At 43.6% G+C, this 18,920-nt stretch overlaps 1 protein-coding gene across 14 annotated transcripts in view; it reads right to left on the bottom strand.

Moving 5' to 3' along the window:
• Positions 1-18,920, bottom strand: part of MYOM2 (myomesin 2) — a 228,002-nt gene that overhangs the window by 81,344 nt on the left and 127,738 nt on the right. For 2 of the 14 annotated variants that reach the window (XR_010600065.1, XR_010600066.1), the window contains exon 39: positions 10,131-15,689. The exons of 11 other annotated variants lie outside the window; for them this stretch is intronic. Coding sequence is in view for 1 of the 3 variants with exons in the window: in XM_005289693.4 (XP_005289750.2) it covers positions 15,576-15,689 (114 nt within the window). In the remaining 2 variants the exon portion in view is untranslated. Of the gene's footprint in view, positions 1-2,722; positions 15,690-18,920 lie in introns of those variants that run through there. One more of the 14 variants, XM_005289693.4, reaches the window with a different exon arrangement.

Below are 18,920 nucleotides of genomic sequence, written 5' to 3'. Positions count from 1 at the left end.
TAGGTGAATTGAAAAATACTGTTTCTTTTGTTTCTTTTTTACAGTGCAATATTTGTAATCAAAAATAAATATAGTGAGCACTGAACACTTTGTATTCTGTGTTGTAATTGAAATGAATATATTTGAAAATGTAGAAAACATCCAAAAATATTTAAAAAACTGATAGTCTATTATTGTTTAACAGCACAATTAATCATGTAATTAATCACAATTATTTTTAATCACTTGACAGCCCTAATAATAATAATGCATTTATTATTTCTATATAATTCTTCTTGTACTACAAAGACAACTTAGATCATGGAAGTAAGCTTTCTTATGACTGAAATGAAAAACAATCCAGTGAGGTACATTGCTGTGAACTCTTTTTTATGAGACTTTCCCCTTGTAGGAGCAATACTAAAAGGGCAATATCAAAGCTGTTTTGCTTCCTTAGCCTGCAGAGCATGCAATGGGCTCACAAATTAAGATTCCCCTGCAAGAATATTTTAGTCTCAGGATTAAATGTGAACTACATGTTGAGTATCAGCAGAGTCACCATAGAAATCAAGTAATAGTGCTCAAAGTAGCACAAGAGATAATTAATCCCTTGGGAGCCACAACTCCCAGAATGCCCAAGGAACTGTCATTTAACATGAACCCATTATTTTCAATGACTTGGCAAGACAGTGTGAATCAAAATTTCAGCCTGATACATGAGAGGTTGCACATAATTCATTACTGTTAATTGTCTCACTCTTGTTGCAAAGGTTGCTAATAGCATGACACATATCTGTGATACTGGGAAAAGTTTCACACATCCTGACTAGATACAAGTTATCTTGCAGCGAGATCAGGAAAAACTTCCCCTGTCTTTTACTTTTAATTTAATTACAGGGGGCAGGGGTCATGAGCTGTTAGCCTCCACCCCAAACCCCACTTTGCCTCCAGCATTTATAATGTTGTTAAATATATTTAAAAGTGTTTTTAATTTATAACGCGGGGGGTCACACTCAGAGGCTTGCTATGTGAAAGGGTTCACCAGTAGAAAAGTTTGAGAACCACTGATGTAGGGCATACTCTAAGATTTCAGTTAATTACTTTGTTATTGATTCATAGATTTTAAGGCTAGAAGTGAATTATCGCCAATCTTGATATCCTGTGTAACACAGGCTATAAAATTTACCCAGTAATTCTTGCATCAAGACCCATAATTTATGGTTGATCTAGGACATATCTTTTAGGAAGATGCCCAATCATCATTTGCTCTTCTAAGGGATGGTGAATTCTTAGTGTTACGCATTTCAGTTTTTACTGATTTTCACAGATAACCAGTTTTTTTTAATTAAAGGAGTTCAGTTTTTACTGATTTACACCCATTTATCAATCCACACAGTATTTTTCTGGGTACTTATTTTTGTTAAACACTAAAGTTTTACACAACTGTTGTGTCCTACAGCTCTGAGACTGAAGCAGTTCTACCGTATAAAATACAGAACACACATGCATGGAAGATCTGAAAAGCAAATGTTAATATTGCGCTATGATTGGCTTACAAGGATACAGGGCCCACCTATTTCTTTTTGTCCGTTTAGTGTCGTGCTGAATTTAACCAATCAATCCTCCCCAGATAAAGATATGCAATGTTCCCTATCCACCCGGATACCTCCTTTAGTGCCAATTCCTCACAGATTTGAATGTACAGACCTGGGTTCTTCTGGATCCCTGCTCTTTCTGTGGCTGGCTCCAGACACCGCCAAAATGGCTTCTCCCCCATCCAGGGATCATAGGGGAGGGCATCTCAGTCCCTATTAGTCAGGCTAGCTCTTCTTCCCAGGGTTTCTCTTGTCAATCCTTTGACTCTACCCCTTCCTATGAGCAGGTACGTCTGCTATCCTTCTCCAAATCAACACAGGCCCCTATTTTCCACATAGTGCCTCTCCTCTCTCTCTCTGGGTTGCTGAGCAGACTGAGTCTGCCCTTGCCTCCCCCACCAGGGACAGTAGGCCTCTCCTTAAGCTACCAGCACAGAGAGCCCCAGGCACCTAGGTAAACTCCTTGGGGGTTACAGCTAGATAAGGTAAAAAGGTAATCATGTGGCAAAGATGCAAAGCTATGCCTGAATATCAACAAGAAAATCCATGCTTAGAAATTTTCAAGAGAAGTAAAGACGGGAGTGAAGAGGCAGCATTGCACGGGAAGTACTGCAGCATTGAGGTCAGTGCTCGCGCTGACAGAATAAAGGAGCATGTTGAAAGCAAGCAACACACAAAGCTTAAAGAAGAAAGTGAGCTTCGGGATAAACAGTCAATATCAGGAGCTTTCACCAGGGTTTTGATGACAGAGAGGACACACTGCGATTGTATCAATGAATCTGTGCGTGTTCTTTGTTTTGCTGGACAACCACTCTTTATAGCAGAAGGGCCTATTGATGACTGTGTGACAATACTGTCCAGCAGCAAAAACCCTTCCTAATGCAGACAACCTCACTCATAAGTCAGGAGTGATGGAAACTCCCTAAACATGGGAACTGTGGCCCCTGCCCCCTCACGCTGCCCCTTCCCCTGTGCCTCTGCACTTGTGCAGCCCCTTCCCCCTACATCCCACCTCCGTGCTGCCCATCCCCCCGATGCCCTGCCCTCATACCACCCCTTCCCCGTGGCCCCACCCTCGTGCCAGCTCTTCCCCAACCGCCCCTTCTCCCGCCCTCCGCTCGTTCCTACTGATGGAAGGAATTGACAGAAATGTCTAGTCTGATTTTTGACTAGATGCTTTGGACTGTCCAATTCTTGGCCTTTTGTTTGCGGTTTTTTTTTATTTTAAAGCAAATAAACCTACATTTTTTTGTGCTGATGTGACATTCATCCCCTCTGTTTACAGCCGTTTTGTCGCCGCAGCAATGAGTGACATGTTTCAGATGTACCAACTAACTTGGGAAAAATGTAGTTACAACTAACACACATTCTGCTTCCTACATGGCTAAATTACACAGAAGATTAAACTCAATCAGAAACCAGAACTGCTGCATATTTCCTGTTCTGCTCATCTGATTATTGTTTACTGTCAGCAGATACTACCACAGAAGAAATGAAAGACATGAAATCTTGCCTCATTGGATTTGTGACCGGCAAGACAGCAAGAGGCTCAACATGAGTGAGGACACTTTCATGGGTAGTGGGCATGAGAGGCCAAGGGAGGCAAAACCTCCCCAAACAGCCAGCCTGTCGCCTTTGGAGCGCACCCCGAGGCCCTGCTCCCACTCATCCTCTTCCCCCCAAGGCCCCGTCCTCGCTCTGCCACTTCCTGTCTCCGCTCCTTCCACATGGAGGCCTTGGGGAAGGGGAGAATAGGCGCTCGTGATGAGCAGGCAGCCTCAGGGGAGGGGGCAAAGAGACGCAAGTGAGCAGTGAGCGGCTGGGGGGATGAAGGGGTGTGAGCAGCGGGGGGAGGACCTGGGGGATGGGGTGAAGAGGTGCAAGCAGCTTGGTTGACATACTAGAAGTATCTGCATAGCATGGTTGCAGTTCACCCCTGGTCAGAGCACCAGCCTCAATTAAACTTTCAGAACAAGACTTAAATGGTGCATAAGCCTTTTGTTGATCCTGTGCCCCAGGACATGTGACTTTATTGTAATTTTCCCTGTTTCGTTTTATGTTTTATGCTTTGTGATATATTCATAATACATGTTCAGAAGCCATGAGGCTTCAGTGAGGTAGCAGCACTCACCAAAAATAAAATAGGGCCAAAATTAAAGTGAGAGCTAATGAAGTAGCTTCCCATTACTCTTGCAAGGCAGTTTTTGTAAGGCAGCAGTTTGTTACAACGCAGCAAAATAAAAGGTGCCTAGCAGGGCAGGATTTTTTAAAAAACTGGAAATAGCAGATAAAATATATGACTTTGCTTTCTTTTTTGCCAAGTACTGCAATGTTGGAACTGATTGGTCAATATCTTATACTAGAGCAATGAAATGAAACCATCAGAAATTCTTGCTCAGGGTGTCTACAGAAAGAACTTCCACAAAAATATAGGGCCAGATTCACCGGTTTGCTCTGGCTGCTTTGTAGCACTCAAGCAATGCAGAGCAGCCATAAAGCTGGCTTAAACCAGGTTTATGGCTGTGTTGCATCACTTGAGTGGTGCAGAGCACCTGAGCGCATCAGTAAATCTGACACTGCACAGTAGTTCTTCTTTGCTTTCTATTAAAGATATTATTGGGTTTGTAGAACCAAAGCAGCGAGCTGTATACACTCTGATGTATGAAATCACTGCACAGAGAATACTGATAGCTGGCAATTACTGCTGTGCTCTAGTTGAGATCTATCCTGCTATCAGCCAACCAGGGAAGGAAATTTAAAGGGGCTGTGTAGCCTGAAGGTGAACACTCCCTTACTCACAGCTCTGATGTGGCACTTAAATGGGGAAAGGTGATGGAGTCCACCAGGATGAAGTCTGCTTCCCTGCAGTGGCCCATAGGATGGAAGAGAATGAACCCTACTACACTTGGGAAAGCTAGTTCCACACAGCAGTGGGGCGTAAGTCATTCCATGACTTGTGATAAAGACTATGCTGAGATAAGTCCACCCCTAAGATTGTATCAGCTCCCATGCCCGATACAGCTCCAGAGATGGGGGACAGGTGGACTGAGCAGAGGGAGTTTCAGGCTAAGACAGGGGTTCTCAAACTGGGGATTGTGACCCCTCAGAGAGTCCTGAGATTATTACGTGGGGGTCACAAGCTGTCAGCCTCCACCCCCAAACACCACTTTGCCTCCAGCATTTATAATAGTGTTAAATATAAAAAGGAGGTTTTTAATTTATAAGAGGGGTCGCACTTAGAGGTTTGCAATATAAAACAATAAACAATATAAAAGTTTGAGAATCCCTGGGCTAAGATTTTCAAAGCTGACTCGAGGATTTAGCCTCATAGCTCCCATTACTCCCATTAATTTCAGCGAGAGGCTAAATCCCAAGTCAGCATTATGATATTTAAATAAGGCTTTCCTGCTCTTGGGGGTATTTTCATCTGTACAGAGCTTTATGTTATTGCTGTGCTGTATAGTACATCAACACACGCACAGTGGATATATCCCTGGGCCGCATAGATGCAAGTTAGTTAGCAGTTTATCCAGGAACTTTCCACCCTTCCCCCTTTTCCTTTACATGTCATCCCTGGGTGACATCACCTACCCTCATAGACTTAGCTACCACCTATAAGCCAACAGCTCTGAGATCTAGCTATCTACCCTGACCCTTCTTCCTCTGCCCAGTCTCATATCTATGACTATCTCCCACATCTGCTAACAACTAAAACTCCAAGTGCTGAAAAGAGAAGTCCTGATCATTCCCCTGAAAACTCCCCTTTCTATCACTATCAAAATATCCACTATCGTTCCCATTGTGAGGCTTACATGGTTGGTGCCATATTTGATTCTCCTCTCTCCTCCCTACTAACTCTGTCTCTTGTCCGTGCCATATCCTGCTGGTTCTTTCTTTACAACATCTCAGAAATCAATTCACTTTCAGTTTCTCCCCCTCTGTATCACTCCAAGATTTGTTCATATCTTGGTCTTTGTCTGCCTTGGTTACTGCCACATCTTCCCCTCTGTTTCTGCCCTCCAGTCTATCCAAAATGCTACTGCTTAGAATAGCTTTGTCTCCTGCCATTCTAGTCCTGTCATTCCCCTTCACCAGCTTCCCAGCACTTTCTGAATGTTCTTGTCTTAATCTTCAAGTCTTTACATAAAGTTGTTTCCACTCTCAGCTCTGCTGTCCTCTCTTCCTGTCCCCACTCCCTCCCTTAGCTCACTCCAAGCTTCTAAATAACTCCCTTTGTATCCTTCCTCCGGGCTGTTAATTCTGCAGGGAACAGTCTACCCCCTCTTGTGCACTACTCACCCCTTTCATTCCCACTTTCTTGGTGAAGATTTTAAATAATAAGGCTTAGCTCCTCAAAGACAACCACAAAAGTATGATCTGAACCTACTACTAAGGAACTAGCTTATTTGCCATTAAAAAACTAAAACCTGACTGTATTAGTTTGTTACTGCACTTTCATCTAATGTCCTAACATATTTTGCCTGAATTGTGCTACCTAATATAGGAAAGACTAATTACTTTATTTTCACAACACCCCTGTGTGGTTAGGAGGTACTATTATCTCCATTTTACATATGAGGAACTAAGACAGAGAGAGATTAATGTCAAAAGTATCCTCTAAATTTGGGTGCCTAACGTGAGATGCAAGCACCTGCTTTTTCAGGGTAGTTAGCTTTATATAGCACTTTAAATGCTCAATACAACTAACTGCCTTTGACTTCAGCTGCAGTTGTGAGTGCTCAACTCTTCAACAAATCAGACCCCCATGGTCTCAAGTCAGGCACCCAGAAAATGAGTTAGTGACTAGCTGTGAAAAATTTTGGTTTAAGTGACTTGACAAGCATCACTTAGGAACTGTGTGTCAAAGCAGGGATAGAATCCAGTTCTCCAGGGCAGAACTCAGCTGCCTGCCTTAATCATGAAACATAGGAGAGACAGGCTTCCTGCTCTCAGTTCTGGTGCCTGGACCTAGAACTGGACTTTGCATGGCTCCCAGCAGCCTGAAACTGCAATTGCATGTAAAATCCCTCTCAGCCCTGATCTGGAGCATGCTCAGTGCATACAGACTCATCACAGATTTTTGCTGTTAAACTCTAGCAAATCTGTACAGTGCATGTGTGACCTGTGAATTTTCACTTGGCCAAATTTGGGTGGATTTTCACAGGGCTGGCATGTCCCTGACACAAATGCAACTCCCCTTCCAAATTTCAAGTCAGGCACTCCCAAGAAAAGGTCACCAGCATTTTTTAACTTTTTCAAAACAATGTATTTTCCTAAGCATCTTTGATGGAAATGGATGCATTGTTTTAACTGAACCACAAACAAACAAAATAGCCCTCTGAGGCAGTCAGCTGGCCTGGAACATTTCAGACCAAACGTCAAAGATTGGCAAAGTTATAAGCAACTGAAAACAGGGTCTTATAATGAGCAGTGTCAGGAAATCTTAATAATAGCCAGTACTACCAGCCCCACTTATAACAATTAACCAGTGGGAATGTTAGCACTGACTTCAATGGAAACAAGAATGGGCCCTTAGACCCATATAACTCCTATTTAAATCAATGGGATTAAGATACTTAAATACCTTTGAGGATCTGGATCTTACTACCCATCTTCAAATATGTGTGCATATGTACATGTGTGCACGTAACTTTACTCATATGAGTAGAGCCACTGAAATGGGAATACTCGCTTGTAAGTCATTTTAAGTGTTTTCAAGGAAAAAGGTCTTAGATTGACAACTTGTTCCAGAATTAAAAGTACTTTCCTCTGTTACCCATTTCTCTTTGTACACAATGACTGGGGTTCAAATAATGCCTGCAGTAATAATATCAATAATGTGCACTTGCAGATATATATTTCATGGTATTGCATGCTGATGCTTTTTCCTTTGCTGCATCAGTCTGCAGTCCCTATCTTAGTCTGCTTGCTAGACAACTAGTCTAGCTGGCTCATTGGAGAAAAACAAACAATTCAGTTAAAATACTTTCCAAACACAAACACAATTTAAATGACAATAAGTGTAGGACATATTGAGAAATAACAGGGTTTTTGTTTGTTTAGAAAATAGAACCTCCTTATGTGTATTACAAATAACACCACAGACTATTCCACACAGAAGAATTTAGAAATCAAATGTACTTTTCATTGTTTATGCTCTTTTATTACTTTTACGTTTTTTGCCTTTCAGTTTGCACAATGAATATAGACTAGTCAATTTCAATTCTGTTTGTGATCTGTTTGGAGTCAATTTCAGATTCTCAGGCCCTAGCCCAATTCTGCAATATTTGGATTGCAAACCCTGCAGATGATGTATATTTGCTTTTCCAAAATCTCTCTGTACATTGGAATTTTTTAAAAGTGGAAACCTTTCTAGAAGGTTTTGTAGCTTAAGTGTATTATTACAAAACCAAAATTTGAGGCAAACAACTTAGACTTTTTTTCCAGATGTAAGTTTTATTTCCTGCACTTCTGCAATTAGAAATGTGAAAATTAAATTCTTCTCCCTATGAATTTGCTATCTGACAATTGTTGTTTATAGAAAATAACACTGAGATTGTGCCTGGTCCTACGCAGAGTTATATGGGAGAAGAAGGCTCTAGTCATCGGGGAGAGTAGGGGCTGTATACCCAGTATTGCTCCCCCCACCAGGAGCAAATGGGTTGTGAGTGGGTGGAGATGGGCAGAGAGTGTGTACTGAATAGACCATTTGACCAGATGTGCAGGGAGGAGTATGCTAGCTCATAAAGTCTGAAATAAACTACTCCTCTCTCCTTACCCCATATTGATGCAAAAGGGGAGCTTGGAGAGGAATTCTCTCTCTCTCTATGAGTTGGAATTCATTCCTGGTATTCCTCTTGGGGCAATGCAGCTACATGCCAGCCCACATTCAGAGCTAAGGCCTTGGCTACACTTGCGAGTTACAGCGCTGTAACTCACTGACCAACTACACTGGCAAGGCACGTACAGCGCTGTATCTCCCTGGGTACACCGCTGCAGGTACTCCACCTCCCTGAGAAGCATAAGAGATACAGCGGAGTGGCTACTACTCTCCCCTGTGAGTGTGTATCACGAATCAACCTGCAGCGCTGTACTGATCACCTTGTCAAGTGACTAATCCTCTCCATTGTTGTGACCGGCTGCAGGAATGCGGAAGTGCCGATTTCAAAGCTCGTACCACAGAGAAAAAGCAAACAGTTTGCTGTTTGCTTTGAGTGAGTGAAACGAATGAGCAGGGGGCCGGGAGTTCGGAACTTGCAAAACAGAGTGCTGACACGCTCCAAGAAGCACTCTCTCTCCCCCCACGTTCCCTGTCACACTCCACCCCATTTTGAAAAGCACGTTGCAGCCACATGAATGCTGGGATAGCTGCCCATAATGCACCGCTCCTAACACAGCTGCAAATGTTGCAAGTGTGGCCACGCCACTGCGCTGGCAGCTGGCAGTGTGGACAGACTGCAGCGCTTTCCCTACTCAGCTGCACGAAGACAGGTTTACCTCACAATGCTGTACAGCTGCAAGTGTAGCCAAGGCCTAAGTCTGAAGGCTCATTCTAGTGCTAAGGACCTGATCCAAAGCCCAGTGAAGTCAATGGATGGCTTTCCATTGACTTCAATAGATTTTGGATCAGCCCCTATGGTAGCATACCCCTGTAAAGAGGTTGCACCGGATTCTGTTCTCATTTACACCAGTGGCAATCCAGCGGGACGCTGTTGGCTTAAGTGCACTTACCCTGAATTTTTATTGATCTATCCGAGAACAGAATCTGGCCAATTTATTTTTAAGTTGTTTGACACTGGGAAAGGAGGATATGTAAAGTACTTATGCTTAGTTGTGGCCACTAATAGCTACAGTGCAAGAGATAGCTGAGAAGGAAAAGGGCAAGGGAGGACTGAGCATGCATGAAAAGGGAGACTGAGAGAGCAAGAAGGCAGCTGGAAACTTTGAAATGGTGCAGCATCTTTTCCAAGCCTCATTTACTTGGGCAGTATTCCAGGGTACTTCTAACCCACAGTGCAGTTCCTACACCTCTGCAGAACTTTTTGTGGCAAGTTGAAGACAATAATATCCAGCAAAAATATGTTATCTAACAACTGCTACAGCTTTTCTCCATGCTTTTGCTTGTGCTCAAAGCCTTCCACCAGGAATGGTGTTCTATAAAGTCCTTTCCCCAGAATTAGTCAGCCTGCCTTTCTGATAGAAGTAGGAGCTGCAGTTGGAGAAACGGTGCTGCGTTGGTTTGAGCAGCATTAACTACCATAGAAATATGCTGAACATGGCAGGCAGAGAGCCTGCTTCCTTGCTCTACCCTTCACTATATACCCCCTCCAAATCCCCTCCATGATTGCAAAGATCCAGCCACATGGAGTTCAAGTGGAGATGTTTATATAGGCAACTGGGAAGAGCCACTGCGTCCCCTCTCAGTTTCCCCTGTTCTATTTCAATACCATGTAAGATGAGGGAGAGGGAGAGAAGCGAAGCCACTGACTCATTATAAAACAGAGCATGCAGCAGTCCAGCCGCACAAGTGATAGTATAGCAGCAAGTTAATCTCACTTCAGGCTTGTGAGCTTGGACAGCTTTTAAAGAGGAGAGGATCCTGCTTGCTAGCCAGAATTATTTCCAAGTTTGTCTGTCAATACATAAATTGTATCACAAATCTGATGGCTCAGAGGTCATGGGAACACCGTCTAAAGGGATAACAACATGATTATACACAGTACCTTCTACACTCCATGGCAATTGCATCCTCTGAGTTGTATGTCTGTTAACTTTAAGTTTCAACTAGTTTTCCATTAGCAATTCTGATACAGTACTTCCTAATTATCTTTTGTAAAAAAAAACCCTAGATTTTTTTTAAATCTGATTGTTTTGTTTTGAATTGTGAAATGTTTTGCGTAGAGAGGAAGGATGGTCTGTGACTAAGGCATAGAGCTGGGTTTCTAGAGATTGTTAGCTTTACTACTAACTTCCTGTTTGACCTTGGGCAAGCCTCTTGGGGGAGATTTTCAGAGGTACAAAAGGGAGATAGGCACCATTGGAAATCAATGGGAGTTGGGTGTCTAACTTCCATTTGTGCCTTTAAAATCTCTCCCTTAATCTCTCTGTGCCTCATTTCCCTCTCTGTGAAATGGGGATAACCCTTCTTCCCTAGCTCACATGTGAGGGTGTTTGTGATGAGCACGGATCCTACACTGGGTGAGGGATGTCATATAAGTGTTTCTGGCCACAATTTTCAAAAGGACTCAGCCCATTACTTGGGGCTGGATTTTCAAGATTGCTCAGGTGCATTTAGGCACCTAAATAAGTGGCCAGATTTTCAGAAGTGCCCAGCACATTGGGTGAAAGCTGAGGTGCTGGAGTTCTGCCAGGTGATGTCCTTATTTAGATGCCTAAATGGGAGCTGAGATCCTTGAAAAATCTGGCCCCACGTGTGGTTCTTGTAACCCACTGGGCTTTGGGGCATTGCTCCTGAGCATAGCATTGCTGATAAGGGGGTTGCCTTTGTGGCAGCATGTATGGTACGTGTAGCTACACACCACAGTGGAAAGCAGGCAGCTTCCACAATGTGGTGTGTCGCTACATGTGTCAGTGAAAGGGGAGTTAGTGGGGAAAGCCTTCAGCGGTGTCCTGCTGCCAGAGCCTTTCACTGCAGCAAGGAAAGGCTCCGGCAGTGGGGAGGCAGCAAGGAAAGGCTCTGGCCGCGTGGAGGCAGCGGGACACTCCTTTGCTAAAAATATCAGTGTAGACAGGGAGGCACTGCTTGGGAAAGTAGACTGCTGTAGAGTATTTATTTGCATGCATACCCACCCCTTTTAGGCATGTCTTTATGCTACTCAACTAAGCCTCTACACTGCTATTTATACCCATGCTAGGGCTACATGAGTTTGTACACTACATACATGCCACCAAAAGAAGCATGCAGCTTGTAGACAGCCTGTGGCTTCCCTCATCTCATGTCTCCCACCTCAGCATGGAGGAAGGGAGCAGTTTGGGACTCAAGCTTCTAGTCAGGAACTCATGGGAGGCCTGAGGATACAGAGGGGGCATGGCCTTTACAATCACCTTCCTGGTGACAGTTGAGAAGAAAAATCCCTGCTGGTTAGCTACTCCAGCTCAGCTAGGTAATAGTTTTAAATAAAGTTGCAGGCTCCACATTAACCAAATTAGAGTGTCTGTGTCCTGTTTCTTCCACTCACACCAATGGCAGAGTATAAAACTTGGCAAATTACTATAAAACAAAGTAGCTGCAACAACAGGAAATCAGGATATGTTAATTTAAACACTGAGAAGTGTATTGCTGGGTAACAATGCTCTAATGCTCAGCCACAACGTTCAAATGTTCATAAACAAGGTGTTCGAAGGTCAGATATGCTATTTTTAAAATGTAGTAGGCTGATAAACCCTGAGCTAATATCCAAGGACAACGCAGGCACTGAGCCACTGCACATTCCAAGGAGGAATGAAATATTAATATATACTACTAGTAGTTTGTTACAGATCTTGACATCACTGCATCTTGCAATGTCAGTGCTTAGAGCCAGATCCTGCAGTCTTCACTCCTGCAAAGCTCACATTAATTTCAAAAGGAGTCTTGTCTGGGTAAGAACTGAATAAAAACAGCAGGACTTGGTCCTCTGTGCAAAATGTTCAGAGCTTTGAGACAGTACTTTGAAAACCTGCTGAGACTGCTAGGTTTGATAAGTATTCATTTAAATTTCCTCTTCAAACTACACTGTTCAGGTGCATCACATGTTCTATATGTTTCATATCATAAGAAACACTTAATGTCAGAAGAATCTTGTAATACCTTGCAAGGAATGTTTTATTCCTCCTAAAGTGTATCACGCAAAGATTAAGAGGCAGCATTATTGCCTGCAAAATCATCTGCTATTTCCTGGAAATAGAATTTGCTGGACCTGTCCTTGTCACAGGCATAAGCATAATGCTTTTAATAATCTCCCATTCTGTAAGTGATGTGTTTGCATCAAAAAGATGGATATGCTAGAGTTGGCGGAATTTTTTTAAGAGCTGTTCATTTTTATCTTATTCTTTTGGTGCCACCTAGAGGATTAATTCTCCTTCTGCAAAGTGGGAAAGAAGGGTTTTGTTATTTTTCAAAAGTTTTCTTTAAAAACAATCTGTGGATTAATAGCACTTAGAGTGCTATTATCTTAGAAACTCTTTCTCCATATGTGAGCAGATGAATCCTAATTGGTTGGGGAAAGTGTTACACTAAAGGCAAATACAGCCATTAAAAAAAAATCTTTTCCCCAACAAAATACCTGTAAATTGATCTTGAGAGGAATTTTCATAGAACTTGTATTCAAGCAAGTAAACAGCATACAAATCAAAGATGATTCCAAGGAAGCAGGTGCACAGAGGAAAGGCAGCCCTGCCAGTCTTGAAACAGTCTGCCAACATGACAGATCCAGCAGCAACTTCAGGCCCATCAGCACAACTGGCTGACATCTTATCTGCCTCCTGTGAAAAGCCAGCTATGCTTCATTATGGTCTGATTGCCTAGAAAAGCACAACATGAAACTTGCACAACATAAAATGACAGAAAATCAGGCTTGGTCTACACTACAGAGTTAGGTCGAAACTACCGGGTCCTTTACATCGACCTAAGTTGCTTCTGATGTCGACTTCTGTAATCCACCTTTGCGAGAGGCGTAGCACTTAGTTCGATTTTCATTGGCTGACTGCGAGGTAGTGAAGATGCAGCGTTGTGTAATTTGACTTAAATGACCTCCAGGTGGTGTCCCACAATGCTCATCTGTGACCGCTCTGGAGATCATTCTCAACTCTGCTGCACTGCAGCCAGGTACACAGGAAACAGCCCCTCCCCTGCTAAAGCCCCAGGAACTTTTGAATTCCCATTTCCTGTTTGATCAGTACTGGGAGCTTGCCAGCTTGAGCACAGCTGATGGTGGTGTTGGAGAGAGGGCTTTGGATTCTTCGACCAGGGGATGTTGTTCCAGGAAGAAGGATTGCTAGGAAGAGATGGTGGAGAGAGGGAAGAGCATCTTCACAGGCAGGCTTGCTAACATAGTGAGGAGGGCTTTAAACTAGGTTTGCTGGAGATGGTGACACTTATTGAATGGGGGAGGCAACCTAGTGACATGATGTGGAAAAAGCTCAAATATTCAATGCTTTTTTTTGCCTCAGTCTTCACAGACAAGGTCAGCTCCCTGCTGCACTGGGCAACACATTATGGGGAGGAGGTGAGCAGCCCTCAGTGGTGAAAGAACAGATTAAGAACGATTTAGAAAAGCTGGACATGCACAAGTCCTTGGGTCCAGATCTAATGCATCCAAAGGTGCTGAGGAAGTTGGCTGATGTGACTACAGAGCCATTGGCCATTATCTTTGAAAACTCATGGTGATCGGTGGAGGTCCTGGACGATTGGAAAAAGGCAAATATAGCACCCATCTTTAAAAAAGGGAAGAAAGAGAACCCGGGGAACTACAGACCAGTCAGCCTCACTTCATTCCCTCGCAAAATCATGGAGCAGGCCCTCAAGGAATCCATTTTGAAGCACTTGGAGGAGAGGAAAGTGATCAGGAACAGTCAACATAGATTCACCAAGGGCAAGTCATGCCTGACCAACTGGATTGCCTTCTATGATGAGATAACTGGCTCTGTGGATGTGGGGAAAGCGATGGATGTGATATACTTTCACTTTAGCAAAGCTTTTGATACGGTCTCCCACAGTATTTTTGCCAGCAAGTTAAAGAAGTATGGAATGGATGAATGGGCTATAAGGTGGATAGAAAGCTGGCTAGATTGTCGGATTCAATGGGTAGTGATCAACGACTTGATGTCTAGTTGGCAGCCAGTATCAAGCGGAGTGCCCCAGGGGTTGGTCCTGGGGCTGGTTTTGTTCTACATCTTTATTAATGACCTGGATGATGGGATGAATTGCATGCTGGGGGGAGAGGTATATGCGCTGGAGGGTAGGGATCGGATCCAGAGTGACCTAGGCAAATTGGAGGATTGGGCCAAAAGAAATCTGATGAGGTTCAACAAGGACAAGTGCAGAATACTGCACTTAGGAAGGAAGAATCCCATGCAGTGCTACAGGCTGGGGACCAACTGGCTAAGCAGCAGTTCTGTAGAAAAGGACTTGGGGATTACAGTGAACGAGAAGCTGGATATGAGTCAGCAGTGTGCCCTTGTTGCCAAGAAGGCCAAGAGCATATTGGGCTGTATTAGTAGAAGCATTGCCAGGAGATCGAGGGAAGTGATTATTTTCCTCTATTCGGCACTGGTGAGGCCACACCTGGAGTATTGTGTCCAGTTTTGGTCCCCCCACTACAGAAGGGATGTGGACAAATTGGAGAGAGTCCAGCGGAGGGCAATGAAAATGATTAGGGGGCTGGGGCACATGACTTACGAGGAGAGGCTGAGGGAACTGGGGTTATTTAGTCTGCAGAAGAGAAGAGTGAGGGGGGATTTGATAGCAGCCTTCAACCACCCGAGGGGAAGTTCCAAACAGGATGGAGCTAGGCTGTTCTCAGTGGTGACGGATGACAGAACAAGAAGCAATGGTCTCAAGTTGCAGTGGGGGAGGCCTAGGTTGGATATTAGAAACACTATTTCACTAGGAGGGTGGTGAAGCACTGGAATGGGTTACCTAGGGAGGTAGTGGAATCTCCATCCGTAGAGGTTTTTAAGGTCCGACTTGACAAAGCCCTGGCTGGGATGATTTAGTTGGCGTTGGCCCTACTTTGAGCAGAGGGTTGGACTAGATGACCTCCTGAGGTCTCTTTCAATCCTAATATTTATGATTCTGTGATTCTATAAAAGCAGCAAAGAGTCCTGTGGCACCTTATAGACTAACAGACGTATAGGAGCATGAGCTTTCATGGGTGGATACCCACTTCTTCAGATGCATGCCGAACATGAACATATGATTCTATGTTCACTGAGATAATGAATGCCTCTGGGACAACTGATGCAGAGCTGAGAGCCTGGAGGATTTCACTGTCTGAGAAGTTAGACATGGACATGGAGAGCAGGAAAGTTTCCAATGAGCGAGACCATGCGGCACAGGATGAGATGCTTCGGATTATGAGGGAACAAGCAGACATGTTGCGGCATCTGGTTGAACTGCAGGAACAAAAGCAGGAGAGTAAAGTCCTTCTGCGGACGCTGATGGACAGCCAGCCAGCATCACCTGGCACAGAATCACCGTCCCCCAAGTGTTCCATGAGGCGTGGGTGAAAAGTCCATTATCCCTTTCACTTAACTCGGGGGGGCAAGGTACAAGAAACAGAAGGTGCCCATTCACAGACCTTTGATGGACGGTAATGAGAGGTACTGTGTTAGACAGCTGAAAATGTTTCTCCCATTCCAACTTTACAACCCCTTTTCCCCAAGATTACCTTTTCTTTTGCTCTCCCTCTTTTTGAGAAATAAATGTTCTTTATTGAGTAGAAGCAGTGGGCTTGGCAAGGGGGTTGGCTTTACAGGGACAGTGATACAAGCCAGGTGAAGGTTTGGGAAAGCACAATGCAGACAAGCAGCTCACATTACTGTGACTCATTACTGAAACAGCTTTTCAAAGCTCACGGATATGCAGTGCCCCTTGATGTGCTCTTCTTATTGTCCCGGTGTCTGACTGCTCAAAAATGGCTGCCACGTGATCTGTCTCAACTGCCCACCCCTGCAGAGAATTTTCCCCCTTTTTTTCACAGATATTATGGAGCACACAGCAGGCAGCTATAACCATGGCAATGTTGTCCTCCCTAAAGTCCAACCTTGTTAGTAGACTTCTCCAGTTCCCTTTCAAGTGACCAAAGGCATATTCAACCACCATTCTGCACTTGCTGAGCCTATAGTTGAACTGTTCCTTACTGCTGTCCAGATGGCCGGTGTATGGCTTCATGAGCCATGGGAGCAAGGGGTAGGCTGGGTACCCCAGGATAACTATAGGCATCTCAATGTCGTCAATGTTAATTTTGTGGTCTGGCAAGGAAGTCCCAGATTGCAGCTTTTTGAACAGATCCGAGTTCCTAAAGATACACGAGTCATGAACCTTTCCTGACCATCCTACATTGATGTTGGTGAAACGCCCCCTGTGATCCACCAGCATTTGCAACACCATTGAGAAGTATCCCTTTTGGTTTATGTACTCTTTGGCAAGGTGGTCTGGTGCCAAGAGGTGATATGCGTGCCATCTATCGCCCCACCGCAATTAGGGAACCCCATCGTGGCAAAACCATCCACTATATCCTGCACATTTCCCAGACTCACTACTCTTCGTAGTAGAAGTCAATTAATGGTCCTGCACACTTGGAGCACGGCAGCTCCCCTGGTTGATTTACCTACTCCAAATTGATTCCTCACTGACCAGTAACTGTCTAGCATTGCAAGCTTCCAAATAGCTATCACCACTCGCTTCTCCACTCTCAGAGCAGGTTTCATTTTTGTGTTGCTGAACTGCAGGGCAGGGAAAAGCTCTGCACAAAGTTCCTGGAAGGTGGCCTTCTGCATTCAAAAGTTCTGCAGCCACTGCTAGTCATCCCATACCTGCAAAACGATGCGGTTCCCCCCAGTCAGTGCTTGTTTCATGGGACCAGAAACGGCACTCAACAGAGTGCAGCTGCTCTGTGACTACCATCAGTAACTGTGAATTGTTTTTTTCAATAGCTTGCACGAGGGCTGCTTGCAGGACATCACTATGTTCTGCATGGCGGACCCTACTTCGGCTCTGGAAATACTGCAGGAGAAGGCGCAAGGTGTTTGAGATGCTCACAGCAAGAGTGCATAGCTGAGCAGGCTCCATGCTTCTGGAGTTATGGTTTAAGGTGCAAAAACCACTGAGTTGTTTGCCACTGATGTGAGGGTGGGAGCATAGTTCATCATGGGAGGCCGACGCAATGTTCCGGTCCCATGAGGCATTGCACAAACTTCCCAAAGCACACTGTGGCAAGTTGGACTTTGGGATAGCTACCCATGATGCCCTGCTTTGTCCATCAATGTAGGCGCTGCTAGTGAGGACGCACTCCATCGAGACAATGAGCACGGTGTGGCTATGCACAATTGATGTTATTAATTCGGGGGCTCGTGGTCAAATTAGATAAAGTCAACTTAATTTTGTAGTGTAGACAAGCCCCCATTGTAATAAAAGTATTTCTAGGAGGTATGTCTAACTTTAATGGGACCCTGGCTTTGTAAAAATTACATGGCAGATCCTCAACTGTGTAAACTGGTATCACTTCATTGACTTTGACTGATTTGTGCCAGCTGAGGATCTGGCCCAGTAAATATAGAGTTTTGTCTCACCTCATCCTAAAATGTATTTCAATTAAACTAAAAGGGAAATTAAGCTTATAAAGGGTACATGCAAATGCTAACATACCTAATCATGAATTCAATTTGACTTGATTACTAAGCTACCCTATCTGCCCCTCCAATACCAATTACACCTTAAAATCCCTGTGTACAATTCAATGCAAGTCTGCTTTGAAAAGTCTCTTTTAACAGAGTGCTCACCTGATTTTCGTACTTCTGGTTTTAAAATGAGATCACTGTGTACAAAGAAAACAGCTATAACCACATTGAAAAAGATGAAACATCTTATAAGAAATCTTTCGTCTTTTGAATATAATATTTCAGTGAATGATAATTTCTGTACTTCAGCAGAAGATTAACTGTCATAATAAATTATTTCCCTCTGCCTGAAAGGAAATAACTGAAGCTTGCTTAACTAAAAGGGCCAGCTAAAAGGTACAACTGAGATGAGTCTAACCTTGTCTGCTGTGCCCAAGGATACCTCTGAAAAGCTGCCATAACATGCAATAATTTGATAGTCTCAGCTACATTTAACCTGTGTACTGTAGAAGGAGATAAGAATAATATTAAATTCTTGCTGATGCTCACTTTGTATGCTGTGGAGACTGGCTCTGATGTTTTGTGAAAAGGTCTTAAATACTAAATTGGAATAATAATTGAAAAACTGGGTTATTTTATTTTATTAAGAGGGTTAATCTCGTCCTTGTGATGTCAAATTTAAATAAAACATTTCATTTTCTTACTGTGGCAGGTATTTTAGTGATAAATCCTTGCTTCGCTTTTGTCTTCTATAAACCCCCCAGATCAAATGATTTCATTTTAAATGCAGCTTTTTCCTCTTAGGTCATCCCAGTTAATGACTAGTATGTTGAGTCCATAAATACAGGACCGATTCACACAGGAATAGCCATTTCTCACCATTGTCTAACATTTTTCTACATACATACATTTCACCTCTCTATTTCATAACCATAAGGATACACTGCTCCAAAAAGAGCAGTTTGTTAAATGAACAGTTATTTACTCGTTCCCATAATATAAGAA

This window comes from Chrysemys picta, chromosome 3 (genome assembly GCF_011386835.1).
Source record: "Chrysemys picta bellii isolate R12L10 chromosome 3, ASM1138683v2, whole genome shotgun sequence".
Lineage (NCBI taxonomy): Eukaryota > Metazoa > Chordata > Testudines > Emydidae > Chrysemys > Chrysemys picta.
Note: the sequence above shows the minus strand (reverse complement) of the source record. Positions and strands in the feature narration are given on the sequence as shown.